General features: G+C 44.7%; 1 protein-coding gene across 3 annotated transcripts in view; it reads left to right on the top strand.

Moving 5' to 3' along the window:
* Nucleotides 1-15,489, top strand: part of KLHL29 (kelch like family member 29) — a 1,215,123-nt gene that overhangs the window by 1,102,531 nt on the left and 97,103 nt on the right. For all 3 annotated transcript variants that reach the window (XM_029595999.1, XM_029596000.1, XM_029596001.1), the window contains 2 exons: nt 7,218-7,400; nt 10,806-10,986. In XM_029595999.1, coding sequence (XP_029451859.1) covers nt 7,218-7,400; nt 10,806-10,986 — 364 coding nt within the window. The remainder of the gene's footprint in view (nt 1-7,217; nt 7,401-10,805; nt 10,987-15,489) is intronic.

Below are 15,489 nucleotides of genomic sequence, written 5' to 3' on the forward strand. Positions count from 1 at the left end.
GCACCCATTCTACCACACACACATGCACCCATTCTACCACACACACACAAAGCTGCCACTCCTGCACCCATTCTACCACACACACAAAGCTGCCACTCCTGCACCCATTCTACCACACACACACACACACACAAAGCTGCCACTCCTGCACCCATTCTACCACACACACACACACAAAGCTGCCACTCATGCACCCAATCTACCACACACACACAAAGCTGCCACTCATGCACCCATTCTACCACACACACACACACAGCTGCCATTCATGCACCCAGGCACCCATTCTACCACACACACACAAAGCTGCCACTCCTGCACCCATTCTACCACACACACACTCATGCACCCATTCTACCACACACACACAAAGCTGCCACTCCTGCACCCATTCTACCCACACACACAAAGCTGCCACTCCTGCACCCATTCTACCACACACACACACACACACACAAAGCTGCCACTCCTGCACCCAATCTACCACACACACAGCTGCTACTCCTGCACCCATTCTACCACACACACACACACAAAGCTGCCACTCCTGCACCCATTCTACCCACACACACAAAGCTGCCACTCCTGCACCCATTCTACCACACACACACACACACACACAAAGCTGCCACTCCTGCACCCAATCTACCACACACACAGCTGCTACTCCTGCACCCATTCTACCACACACACACACACAAAGCTGCCACTCCTGCACCCATTCTACCACACACACAAAGCTGCCACTCCTGCACCCATTCTACCACACACACACAAAGCTGCCACTCCTGCACCCATTCTACCACACACACACAAAGCTGCCACTCCTGCACCCATTCTACCCACACACACACACAGCTGCCACTCCTGCACCCATTCTACCCACACACACACACAAAGCTGCCACTCATGCACCCAATCTACCACACACACACACCCACAAGCTCACATGGAGCCTCTTCTCATTGTTTGGCCCAATATGCCTGGCCTCCGCTTATCAGTTGCTGCTGGCCTGACCTCCAGCGGCGTGCAACGTCTCTCCAACCGCCTCCGGTGGTGTGCAGAGTCTCTCTGCTCTTCGTCCCGCCGGCCTGGCCTCTGGCGGTGGCGCACAGATCACTCTTCATTTGCTGGTGGCGGCGCGCAGCGTCTCCATTCTTCGGCCCCGCCGGTGGCGCGCAGCGTCTCCATTCTTCGGCCCCGCCGGTGGCGCGCAGCATCGCTTTCTTCTTCGGCCCCGCCGGTGGCGCGCAGCGTCTCCATTTCTTCGGCCCCGCCGGTGGCGCGCAGGATCGCTTCCTTCTTCGGCCCCGCCGGTGGCGCGCAGCGTCTCCATTCTTCGGCCCCGCCGGTGGCGCGCAGCGTCTCCATTCTTCGGCCCCGCCGGTGGCGCGCAGGATCGCTTCCTTCTTCGGCCCCGCCGGTGGCGCGCAGTGTCTCCATTCTTCGGCCCCGCCGGTGGCGCGCAGCATCGCTTCCTTCTTCGGCCCCGCCGGCGGCGCGCAGCATCTTTCCACTCTTCAGTCCTGCCCCTGGGGAGAAGGGAAGCACAAGCGGGGCAGTGGAGCACCGGGAGCCGCGACACACCTGCCGGTGCTTGGCGACACACTAGTTGAGAACCGCTGAGAGGTTCTCCCTCACAACGCCACCTAAAGAGAAATATGCCACAATGATACCTCTCTCAACCCCAAAAAATAGAGGCCAAGTGCATTCCCCTCCTAGAATTTGCGCCAGGGGCCCTCTGTTTAGCAGACCGTGTTTCAGGGGCCCATCACATGCGATGTAACAGCTGCACACTGAAAGATGGATGCAGACTTTCTGTAACAGATGTTATTAGGTGGTTATTATATGGTCAAGATGACATTGCTGCCAGGATACAATAGTCCTGGACGTCATATTCCATTTTCTCTGCGCCCAGAGTGAGATATTAAATATAAAGAAAGCATTTTAACGAGCAAACCACAGCACATGGGAGCTAGAAGTGGCACAGCAGCTACGCTTTCGCACGCTGCAGAGTCCTGTTTTGCAGACTGACTTTTATTGCGAGAAGGGCACTCAAAACGCTGGCCCTTTTCATTTGGCTCACCCATTTTCCACCACAGATCCATTTCCAGTCCTCTGTAATAGCCAGGGCCGCGGGTTTCCTGCGACGTCTTGGTAGCTGCACAGAGTATATCCCCTTATTTTTTTTTTTTTACCATTCCTAGAGGAATTGCAGGAAACCAGGAACCATGGAACCATGTCGCTGCTGTTCCTCACTGGTGCTTTCCACCCTTCCTGCCAGCTGCTGCCCCTCTCCCCCCCCCCCCCCCCCCCCGGTCAGCTGCCTAACTCATTTTAGCTCTTGTGCCCCCCCTCCTCCCTCAGGTCACCCCTCTCTGTCCCTGGGCCAACTCCCTCTTTCCTCTGCCCCCCAGCCCACACCTTACTGTCTCCTATACCCTGCCAGCTTCTTTTGCTCTCCTCCAGCCTTTTCCCCACCAATCTGTTTCACTCATGAGGGGAGGGTGGCAGGTGCAGAAAGCACAGTTTAACCCACAGCTGTGCCCACATTCTGCTAATGCAGCGAAGGAGTTTTACACACAACAATGTGTATATAGGTTGGCACCCTTTCATGCAAATCCCATGCTAATGATGGCATTAGCTATTACCCCTCAATGCAGAGAGGTGCAGTGATTACTTAACTGCTAGTCCAAGGTGGAGCAACACTGCCAGTGCTGTTAGTCTGTGGGCAGAAGCTGGAATTCTGGTGCCGGAATCTGTAATCAGGATTTGATGCTCAGAAAACATGCCGAAAGCACTTTTATGCGCACACCTTAGATTCCGTGCGCAGAAAACATGGTTTATGTGCATAAATTGTGTTTTGGGAGGGGGGGGGTTGCACTAGGCATTTTCTTAATACATTTTCAAGTTTGAGCACATTTTCTAGCTCCTGGTACATTAACCTGCTCTTAGCTTACTGCATCAGAAGTTTAAAAAAAAAAAAAAGTTTGAATCTGCATTCAACGTATAGTTTTAATGATTCAGCCCCAAAATTGCTTGGAGAAAATGCTTTATTTGAAAGGAGCGTTGTACAAATGAGAAATTTTCATTCAAAATGTGCTAGTTGCGCATGCAAATCTATGCAAATGCTCCATTGAAGCTTGTGCCACAGAATCTTCCAAGCATTGTCGGAATGAAGTCGCTCAGCTGCTGCAGGACCCGGGAGGAAGGGGGGATCTTGAATAATTTTGACAATTCTAAAAGTGCATTGTTTTTGGATGGGGGGGGGGAGTCGAATGTTAAGATTTCTTAGAACCCAAACTATAATTCTGTTTCTGGCTCTAGCATTGCATCTTAAAGAACTTAGCATGCTAACAGATTTGTGTACGGCGGGCACTAATCAACCAGGCTACATAATGTTTTCTAAATGACAATAAATAGCAGCAGAGTAATAATACAGATGCTTACACTTGTTTTGTTCTTTCTTCCCTTACCATTAAGGCTATATCTCTGCAAAGCAAATTGCCTAAGCAGTGAAAAAAAGCTAATTAGTAAACTGTACTAGATTCTGTGCTAACTAATTAAGCATGTGGGCATGATGAGCCATGTTGTGTCACACCTCTTAATCCACCAGAGGAATAACCTACACTAATATAGCAGAAGCCTTCCAGCACCTCGGTGCAATTAAAAACTGACCAATAAAACGAAACCAATTTAAAATCGCTTTGTTTTTAAAACGTGAAATTGTATATGTGTTTTTCAGAAAAGAAGCCCCTTGATCACGGGTAAAAAACAAACTGAAAAATATAAAATAGACATATGGAGGGCAATAACCTAAGTAAAGAAAACAAGCTCTCTCCGCAGGTAAAATGCTGCTTTATCCATGGAATTTGGGGCTTTGATTATTGCCCTTTCTCAACGTGGGCACAATCTACGACACGAGCAGATTTGCCTGCATTGTCCAGAGGCTTTCCAGGAGGCAGGGAGAGGGTGGGGATGGAATAGCGCACACCCACGCAGTTTTGTGTAATCAAAGCTGAACATGTTTTTACGTAAAACAATTACCCACAGAGAAAGCAGGCATGTGCCAACTTTTGCTCTAATTTTGATGTAAATCTCACAGGTATAAAGTACCTGTGGAGTTCTCACCAACATAGGTGGTTTGATTATTGTCCCCATTATAAATTTGTTAGGGGCAATAATAGTGAGCGGCTTTTACATAGGGTACATATGTGTTTATCGGATTAAAAAAAAAAGTACTTTGAAAATTGTTGTTCTCCCCTCCCCCACCCTTGAATGCAGGTGAAAGGGGCGGGGTTAGTCCTCCTGTGTCGGTTGAGAGAATTTGGGATTACTGGTACTCTACTCAAGTGGTTTCAATCTTACTTTGATGGCTGGCAGGAATGAGCACGGATCGGTGAGAACCATTCAGAGTGGTATCTAGCACACACAAGTATCCCGCAGGGCTCAGCTCTTTCAGCGATGATATTTAATATCCTTATTTCCCTGATCTGTAAATTATTGGCTGGGGTCTGCAAGAGATACAGATTGCACGCCAGTGATGTGCAATTCTGTGTCTCTCCTGTGTCTACTTGGGCCGAAACCTCAGAGATACTATCACTCTGCCTTTCAACAATAAGACATTGTTTGACTCATAACAAATTAGCACTGAGTTTATTAAAAACTGAAAATTTGGTGATTCATTGTGACAGTAATGTGACAATTCCATCAGAACTTATTGTTCAGCACACTTAGATGCAAGTTGCACCAATTGTGAGGCGTTTAAGAGTACTTATTGACCCCAAATTATCATTGGCTCATCGGATGAAGGCTGTAATTAAGTTGGGTTTCTATAAATTCAGACTCTAACTTATCTAAAGCCTCTATTGCAAGCCTGTGATTTCCATTCAGTACTACAGACGTTGATTCTGCCAGCAATTGATTACTGTAGTTTGATCTATATGGGTTTACCTGTTTCATCACTAGGGGCCCTACAATTGCTACAGAATTTGGCAGCTGGTCTGATTTCTAGCCAGAACAGGAGAGAACATATCACGCCAGTGCTGTCTGACCTCCACTGGATTCCAGTAGAGTGGAGGATAAAATATAGAGATGTGTATCGTACCGGCAATTGTTTCCGGTTTCGTTTTTGTAGAACCATGGTTTTTTTTCGGCTGTCCCAATCCGAAAATAAAAACCCACCCTGATCCTTCAGATTTAATTATTTACAATCCCCCACCCTCCCAACCCCCCCAAAAAAAACTTGCCTAAAGTCCCTGGTGGTCCAGCGGGGGTCCCAGGTGCGATCTCCCGCTCTCGGGCCATCGGCTGCCAGTAAACAAAATGGCGCCGGTGGCCCTTTGCCCTTACCATGTGACAGGGGCTATCGGTGCCATTGGCCGGCTCCTGTCACATGGTAGGAACCATTGGCTGGCTCCTGTCACATGGTAGGAGCAATGGACGGCCGGCGCCATCTTAAAAAATGATGGACTCTCTACCTGGGTAACATCAAGCTAGGTTGAGAGAACATTGCACAAATCTCATCTTTGAGTGAGTTTCCTCACTCCGAAGGTCATTAAATCTTCACAAGAGAGTACTGTTCTGTTCGTACATCTCACTTTGAATGTCAAAGTGGCCCCTAATCCCCTACACTAATACCTAAACCTCACCTCGAGTTACTAGGTGGGCCTCCCATAGAGATATAAATACCTATCTAAGGTGAGTGCATTATGGCTAGGTTCTCTCTCTCTCTCTCCCTCCCCCTCTCTCCTCAGTGGCTATGATAGTAAACATGGTCCCCCCAGTGGTTGTATGTAGGAAATACCACAATTCTGGCACTTATCTCAAAGTGCAAAAAAGGTATTCGCAATAACCTAGGTATTAGCACAAATTGCAATAAACTACCTATTACCATAAAACACACCCCTTTTTCTATCGCATGCGATAGTGCATTTTGATAAATCCAGGCCTTAGATTGTAAGCTCTCTGGGGATAGGGAAATACCTACAGTGCCTGAATGTAATCTACTTTCAAGCGCTGAAAAAAGTGCAAAAAGCAGAATATAAATCTAAATAAATAAATAAATGATGTCACAGGAGGACATCTAGGGTTACAAAAGGGATAAACTTGTAGTAGGTGGTGTGCACTTTTTTTTTTCTGTTTCCAGCTTTTATGTCCAGCATTTTTGCTTGCTATGTGTGAGCTCCCTGGGACAGAAATCAGTGGAGACTCGTTAATTTTCCATGGAGAGAGTTAATCTAAAACTCTATTCCTGGATTTAAGGCCTAGCTTCTTTTGAAAGTGCCCCTGGAAGTAATCGCGGGGATACCAGCAAAGAGAACAACCTGTTTGGAAAAGTTATCCTTATCATAACTTTTGATTAGAGTAAGTGAATGATTTTTGCGTTGATGAATTTGTGCCATAAATTAATTCCATGTGCTGTAGGAACTTGGGATGCTGCTAAGGGCCTTTTTGGAGTGTTTCACTCCTGACTATACTACTTTGCTGAGGAATCCTGAAGAACTGGAATTTGTGAAGACCTTCCTATGTGTTTTTGTGTGTATTGATACATGTTTTGAAATACTGGAGTCATCAATCAATTGTGGCCTAAATTCCTTTTCCCAGGGTTTGGGTTCACTAGAGGTGGTGATGCCTGTAAGTGGTGGTGTTCCTGGAGACCAGGGTTTGAGTCCCACTGTCGCTCCTTGTGACTTTGGGCAAGTCACTTTACCCTCCATTGCCTCAGGTACAAAACTTAGATTGTAAGCCCTCTGGGGATAGGGAAATACCTACAGTACCTGAATGTAATCCACTTTGAAGTGCTGAAAAAAGTGCAAAAAGCAGAATATAAATAAACAATAAAAGTCGTATGTTGGATGGGGCTGTCTCTTCGGCCACAGAGAGTGGAGAAGGTTCCCTGTCTAGTAAAGAAGAAACTCCTCTAAGCCTGGTCCACTACACCATCTGCTCTATCATTGTTTTTGTTTTTAATTTTTTGAACCCACTCACCAGGTGCACAGGACCCTAAACCCATGTCGCCTGGCCTTTATTTTATGTTCTCCTGCTGGAAGTTATGATACCTATTTCTGCCTGAGACCTTTTTTTTTTTCTTTCCAGGATCAATACAGCTTCACAGTCTGAGAGAACATGTTTATAGAGCCTGGGGTTGTTTAACATGTAACCTGGCTACAAAAGCGGCTAATTTTCTCTCTTCTATTATTGTTGTTTTGTTATAGGAGTGGCAGAGGTAATAGTCTTGGTTGGAGGGCGTCAGATGATTGGAATGAATCAGAGAACTCTGACTGCAGTCACTTGCTTAAATCCACAGAACAACAAGTGGTACCCCCTCGCTAGTCTGCCTTTCTATGACCGAGAGTTCTTTAGCGTTGTCAGCGCTGGGGACAATATTTACCTCTCAGGTAAGAGGGAAGTGACTGACATGAGCAAGAAAGTCATGAATGTACATAGATATACCAAGAGAAAAAGATTTGTGCCACCATTTCCTATCCAGGGGTTCCAGGACAAAAAAATTAAGTCTGGTTAATTGTCAAGAATGCATCTTATGTTTAGAACATTAATAGAATGCATTAGATGCATAATGATTATCCTTTGCAGCTTTTGCCTACTATAACAGCTCATGTAAATTTCATGGAGGTCGATATTCATTGCCACTGAAGGACTTATCTGGCTAAGTGGTGATGGCTGACTATCTATCCACGTTTAGTGGCCGCCACTTATCTGGATAAGTACTGAGCAGGCTAAGTGAGGGGCAGGAAATGGACGTTTTAGAAAGGAATTATCTGGTTAACTAAGCTAACCAGATAATATCGATAATTGTCGATATTCATACTTATCCGATTAAGTTAACCGGATAAATTGGACTTGCTCAATAGCAGGTCTAACGTTAGCCGGATAAGACTTATCCGGCTAATTAGCGTTTTTTTCAGAGATATTCCGCAACATAGCCATGCTGCGGAATATCCCGTGTGAGTTAGCCGGCTACGTCTAATCCTGCTAACTCATTCACAGCTAGATTCATCATTTTGCTTTAATTTTCGCATGAATAACGCCCGCGCTAAAAAGAAAAAGGGGCATGGTTAGTCAACTCTCTACCTGGGTGCTATCAAGCTAGGGCGAGAGTACATTGTAGAAATCTCATCTTTGTGTATCTTTCCTCATTCCAAATCACATCAAAGCTTCACTGATGTGTATTGTTCTGTTCATACCTCTGACTGTGCATGTAAAACTGCCCCCCCCCCCCAAACCCAAGACCACCACCAAACCCTCACCTCGAGTTACTAGTTCACCCTCCTACGGTAGTATAAATAGATGACGTATATGTGTGCCATCCCAATGGCTCTCTCTCTCTACTCCACTCTTTTCTCTCTCCCCTCTCCCTCTTCCCTGCCCAAAACAGAGTACATGATAAATATCATGAATCCCGCTTTGGGTATATTGCACAGCTTAACGCCAGGAAAAAAGGTGTAGTTATTTCAGCATTAAAACGTGCATTATGCTATCGCACGCAACATTAAACACCTCCCGTTTTCATAAACCCCTCCCCAACTCCTCCCCTTTGACTAAATTTTCAAAATTTGCATACGCAACACGAGATGCGAAAAATAATGCATTTTGATGGATGACCCTGTTAGCTGGCTATTTCTGAAATATTGACCTCATGGAGACTAATCCTACTACTAGAGTATAGTACAGGGTGTGCCCAACAAAATCAAAATGTAATCAGTTAAGGTACAATAAGAAATATTCAGTATCTCCTATTCTTTTCACATACCTTTGAAACTGTTCAGCTAATTAAAATATATTTCCCTAACTGAGTCATTTTGATTTTAGAAATGTATTCATAGCAGTGTGTATGCCTTTCACCCATTTATGTCCTTTCTCTCCATATTTTCTCCTATGTCCATGTTTAAATGTATCACACAAAGGGTGGGCCTCAGCTCTCTACCCCCCCAAATTATCCCTCACTTTTCTCCCTGCCTTTTTTCTATCTTCATCTTCTTTCCTCCCTTTTCACCCTCCCCTGTTTTATGTTTTCTTCCCTCTAAAACTAATATCTAAGGGGCCCCAGTGATTCTTCTCTTGTCTTCCCCATCATTTTTTAAACCCCTTTCACACTTGTAATATCTGTCCTCCCACCCTGTGCATTTGCCTGTCATCCCTTGCCAAGTATCTTCACCCAGTGTGATGCCCCCCTTGTCATTTCTTTCTATTTATCTCCCTATCTCAAGTGTTCTCACAGCTAATTTTTTAGTGGCCTCAGAGTGTGGTCACCGACTCTTGCAATGTGGCTGCACTGGCAATTCTTTGTAAAATACTTAGTTAACATTAGCTGGTTCCTTCATCTGCAGATCCATTGGTGACTGTATTTGAGAAACACTGCCCTACCTAATCTCACACATTTTGCCATCCCTTCACTCACACTTGCCCCTCACAAACCCTCTTCTCCCATATCTGCTCACTCACATTTTTCTCCTCTACCTGTCCTCTTTAACTGTTCCTTCAAGTCCCACAATATGATGGTCTCCCCCCCCCCCCTGCTTCCCCCATACCTGTATCTATCATCCAGTGTTTCCTTCCTTTCTTCCTAACAATTGTTCTCCTCTTCACAACATTGATTCATCATTCCCCTTATTTAGATTGCTCTCTTAATTCCACCTTTCCACTTCCCTATGCTGCTTCAACCCACTCCTCTCCCAGCCTGCCTACCTCCCTCAGGACCACCTGCTGCTGCTTATATACACCCGTTCCCCCAATGTCAGTATTCACATTCATCCCTTTATCAAAATGCTGTCCCATCCAGTCATGCTGCAGCACCTACAACCAAAACTGCATACTGGCCAACTGCCAAACAGCTTCTTGACTGAAAATATTTTATTTTGTGGTGGTGTGATGTAGAGTGGTGATCTGTGGGTGTTCTGCATTAGTGTTTGTGTGTGACTAGGGTGCAGAGACTTGTCACCTACCTCCTGTAAGTGAAGAAGGGGTGGAAGAGAGCAGGTTTCATACTGCTTTTGCCAGAGGTAAGATGGTTAACTGTGAGCATACTCAGGGAACATAAGGCAAGACATAAGGGACCACTCCGCTCATCAGACAAGTCATTCCTATCTGTGCGCCATGTGCTTGGAATAATCTTCCTGAGCTGGTGCGTCATGCTCCCTCTCTTGCCATGTTTAAATCCCATCTAAGACCCACCTTTTTAAAACTGCTTTTAAATCTTATGCCTGATTGTCTGCTTTTAGTCTTGTTAACTTTCTTTTCTTTTTAATCATTGCCTTGATGTATGAAATACCCCAAGTCTCTTGTCTTGTAAGTCTGTCTTATTAGAATGTAAGTTCTATTGCGCAGGGACTGTCTTATTGTATGTTTGTACAGTGCTGCATATGTTGTGTAGCGCTATAGAAATGTTAAATTGTAGTGTAGAAAAAGTGGTGAATGAGGATAAGGCATTTCAGACCATATCTGCAACTCAGGCCCACTCTGTTTACTAGAAGTGGCAGACATTGGGATTAATACAGTTCTGCAGGCTTGTGTATTGGTACCCATTGTTCTGTAACAGAATAGTTTGTCCCAAGGATAAAGCATAGGGCCTGATTTAGTAAGACTTTTTTCTGATGGGCACACAATGGGAGAAAAACAACCTTAGAAAATCAAGCCTTTAGTGTGTCTTCTCAACATACATAAATATCGCTGGGATTCAGAGATAAGAACTTTAATGGGTTTAAGTTTGCATCCAAGCTACCTGTGTTAGAGCATTCTCAAGGCATTCTTCCTTTCTTGTTCTCCCCTTCTACTCTTGGTTCCAGGTGGAATGGAATCCGGTGTCACGCTTGCTGATGTCTGGTGCTACATGTCCCTACTTGATAACTGGAATCTTGTGTCTCGAATGACTGTCCCAAGGTGTCGACACAATAGTCTGGTGTATGATGGAAAAATCTATACCATTGGAGGACTTGGTGGGGCAGGCAATGTCGATCATGTTGAAAGGTAAAAAAAAACACCTTGCCAACACACACAAGAAAATAATGCATTAGGTTGCTTTGTGTTCGTTTGACCATCACAGAATATAGAAGGTCCCATAGCACAGACATTTTATAGCCTTTGGAAAGCTTTGGCAGCTTTAGACATTATCTCCTGCAGATCTTCATGTGTTTCTGTATTAAGTGCCGACTTTCTTAAAGTACGTTTCATCACTATTTATGTGAATTTTATTTTCAAGCTATTTCAGATACATTTCAGAATAGTTGAAGGTTACATATGTGTATTGGCCCACTGGGGTTCATTACTAGTCATGCCCTTAGTTTAACTGCTTTAGCTAGGGTCAGAGAGAAGTAGAGATTGAGGGGAAGCACCGTTGGGTACTGGGATGAGTGTCCCCCTGTGAGGTAATAAAAGCAGCCATCTCCTGAGAGCTGTGGGTGCAGTGCATTTTGTTTTTTGAAGTTAAAGGAGGTGCAGGAGCTTTTATCTCAGTTGAATTTTTGGGCCTACTTCTGGAATTCAGGCAAGCTCTGCCTGGTGTCCAGGCCAGGGAGCTACCTTTCCAGTCCAGTCACTGGCTGGCTGGGTTTGCATCCCGGGTTGTGTTTTGGGATTTCAGAGATTATTTATAAGAAGCTGTGAAATCCCTGGGTGTTATTTGGAGAGAGGTCCCGGGGAACCAGTTCTCTAAGGTCCCAGGATAGGGAACACCTGCCCATCTGCAACCTCCTGGAGGACAGAGATATGGTGGTGACCCACAGCAGAGAACTTCTGGTGATTTTTGGACTCAGTTTTAGGAAACGATTTTTGGTTGCAAGAACTGGGAGGAAGAGTTTTGCTGCCCCCTTCCTGCCCATCTGAGAGCTGTACGTTCCTGTGTGGATCCTTACCATTGAAGGATTTGAGAGAGAGAGAGAGGAGTACATTCAAAGAACTGTGATTAAGACCAATGTTGAACAAATCCCGAGGACCCTCACTTGGAATGTTCACCCCTGGGGAGAGAGGAAATTCTACCAAATTTTATCAGCTTTGGAGAGGTTTTTCCTCCCACACAAGGATACCCTGCCCACTTGGGAACCTCATTTTATCCATTCCCCGAAGGGTGAGTATTTCCCTTGCCCTGGTAGTAAGAGATACTTGCACAGAGAGAGGAAAGAGTGTGAGCAACAAAATCATCTGTGGTGCAAAATCTATTTTGACTGTGCCATTTACTCATCTGTTTCAGCCAGGGCCGGTGCAAGGGGATTAGGCTCCCTAGGCACCTTCTGCCTTGCCCCCCTGGTCACAGCCCTGCCTCCTACCTCTTGTGCGCGGCGGTAACAAAGTGGAGTGGAAATTCGAATCCCCACTCCTCTTTGTCGCCACCGCTGGTGCTCCCTAATGGTCAGTGGCCCAGGCCTAGCTCACCTAGTGCTTCCACTGGCCCTGGTTTTATCCTCAGTAAAGTTACTTTATGGACACTCAGATAGAGCACCTTACAGTACTCACAATGGCAACGGATTTGAACCTCTCCCAAGGAAAAGAGTGACCCCCATCACTCTGGATCCTGAATGAGAAATTCCTTCCCCCCACCAGCAAAGGATTCTGGCCCTGGGGAAAGAGACTTACTTGTATGAGAGCTAGTGCGGTGAGATCCAGCCCCAAGAATGCTAAATTCTTTTATGGCCCTGTTGGTAATGAGCTCCTACCCAAAAACTGGGTCACGAGTGATCTAGTTCAAAACTGGTATAAGACCTGAATCGTACATACTAATGAAGAAAGTTGCATTTGGACTGTATATTACCTTTGTTTTTAATGTATCTTTATTACTGCAATAAACTACAGCAAAGAAGAAGAAAGCACTTGCTGCACAGTGAAGAGTACATAATATACATGGTCCATAAACTGAATACAATAATAGATTTACATGTTTATAAAAAAAAAAAAAAAAGAAAATGTGTATTACATTATATGTTCCTGCAAAAAAAAACACTGTTTTTCAGTTTAACCCACAGTACCAGAAACAAAAACAGCACATTACCAGAGCAGGCTAGCAAAAAACCGGAAACATGTCCCACTCACCCTCGCTGCTAGCAAAAGCTACATCATCCATACACATATTCATAGCGTCCTGTACCATGCAAATAGTTATTATCTCCTCAGTTACTTTTACCTTTAACAAATTAGAGAAGCCTTTCCACATACCCTGCATCCACCTTGCATTTAGAAATTTGTGCATTTAAGCTCTCCAATTTCTTTAGCTCGATCATTTTGTCACACAACGGATCCACACAAGGAGGTTCCTCTTCAGTCCACTTCAGTAATAGACATTTACATGCAGCTTGCAGGGCCAAATAGATAAACATCGCCTGCCTTTTCCTCAGATTCTTTATACCATTCACATCTCCAACTACCCTTGAATGGGATGAGCATTCCCACACATTCTTGAAGCTTTTGCTAATACACCATCCCCAAAAATTCCCAGTTTATTGCAAAGCAAAACATTAGTGTGCAAAGTTTCCTGGCTGAAAAATACATCAATTACAGTCTGCTGTAACATCTAACCCCAGTCAATATCTTTTAACATCATCAGTAAAGGCGTGGTGCAATATTTTGTATTTCATGTCCTTCACAGTGACATCTGTTTTAAATGTGTGCAGGTCTATGAAATATCTTTGCATAACTTTTGTGCTGATATCTATAGTCCATTGCTCCATGCCAGTAGATACCTAGATCTACCAAACTTCGTTCTGATCTGTTTTGCTTGCAAATTGAGTGCCATTGTGAACAGAGGCATGAGGACCAAGCTCTTCTAATGCCTCTGTTTATTAAAATGTGTTATAGTCTGCCTTGAGACCAACTTTGCGAAAAGACGGGATATCAAATAGTCATAAATAAAAATAAATGTTGCTTTGTTGCCCTCCCCTATTACCTGCACCCCCACCTGCAAATTCTTTCTCCAGTTGTATTCTTGTCTCCGCCCGGTTCAAAGATTTCAAATAATGCCTCGCTTGTAGGAAAGCAAAAAAAGTGAGAATGTGGAACCTCAAATTTGGCCACAATTTATTTTGCATGTAATCTTCCTCCTCTACATAAAAATCCTTTAGTGCCTTCTTTTTCCCCCAAGTCTGAAATGCTTTGTGTTCCATGCCTGGGGAGAGATCTGCATTCCCTACAGAAGGCAAATAAAAGGACAAGCTGTGTCGCAGCCCCCAGCATCCAAGGAAGCATCACCATGCCCGCACAGGCGGCCTAAGCAGCTTATTACATGGCTTGAGCTTGTCTTCTAATATTCCAGTTCTGCAGGTGTTCTCACCAGAGTGCCATTCCCTGTTAGCCCTCAGCTAACACGCTGCATTATGCATTCTACCCAGCTTTCTGGTTCTTGTTAATTTAGCATAAATTATCCTGGCTCTGTTTCCTCTCCAAATGAAAGAATAATAATAAAAAAAAAAAAAAAAAAAAAAAAAAAAGCTGCCCTAAGTAACAATAAATCAGATTTCAAGATCCAACAAGGTACCATTTGAAGCTTGTATAGTATTTTGGGCCCTAACACCATTTCCAAAAGAGTGTGCCTATCTGTAGCCCCTCTTCTGGTGGTGAACCTGGAAGACAGGGGTCACCCATGGGTCCAGGGGCCTTATCTTCTTTCTGTTCCACAGCCGCAGTGTCAGGTTCTTTCTGATGGCGAGGGAGGGGGGGGGGAGAGAGAAATACTTGCCCAAGGTGTGAGGGTGATCCTCTCCAGCTCCTGTGGAGTTCTCTTTTCAGTCTAGTTTCAAGGGATGTGAGTTACAACAAAAGAAAACCTTTTACTGCAAAAACCATCAATAGCAAGTTGGGGTGCTATACAGACCAGTTCTTGGCACAGCACATTGTTGCACAGTCCCCCCTACCTTTCTCACCTGTGCAGGTGTGTCCCTCAGTAAACGAGCTTTGGAAAATCTCACCCTCCAGGGCTTGGAGACGCTAGACTTCCCAGATGGGCAAGGGTGTCCTATTTACGGGCAGAAATCCCCTTTCAAACATTTTGTCCAAAGAAACAGGGTTTCCACACTGCACAACTCTCGATTTTACTTCTCCCCAGGGTGAAGACTACAGATGGGGGTTTCCCAAAGCAAATTAGCATGCCATGCAGTCTCTACACAGGCTATGTGCTATTACCTGGTCTCTCCCTTTAAATTTAATATTTCTTCAAAATATTTTAGCTGATTATTAGGAGATTCCATAAGCACTCCTTCCTCTGCATCCGGTCAGGGACAGCTCATCACCAGAAGTCCATGTTTTATCTTTAACTGCTCCACGAACTGGCTGTTTCTTTTCCATAGAAAAAAATAAAAAATATCTTTTTGTATATTTAGGAGTTAAGGGCATAAAAGCAAATATTGTAGTCATTTTCAAAAGTCCATTTACAGGTGTGAAATTCATTTGTGTGTGTTATACGGTTTGGAAAATTTGGCTCTTGTTACATGCATAAAAGTAGTAATTTTCAGAAGTCCATTTTATATTTGTAAAACCCAGTTTTATGCA

The sequence above is a fragment of the Rhinatrema bivittatum genome, chromosome 3 (assembly GCF_901001135.1).
Source record: "Rhinatrema bivittatum chromosome 3, aRhiBiv1.1, whole genome shotgun sequence".
In the NCBI taxonomy this organism is placed as follows: Eukaryota; Metazoa; Chordata; class Amphibia; order Gymnophiona; family Rhinatrematidae; genus Rhinatrema; species Rhinatrema bivittatum.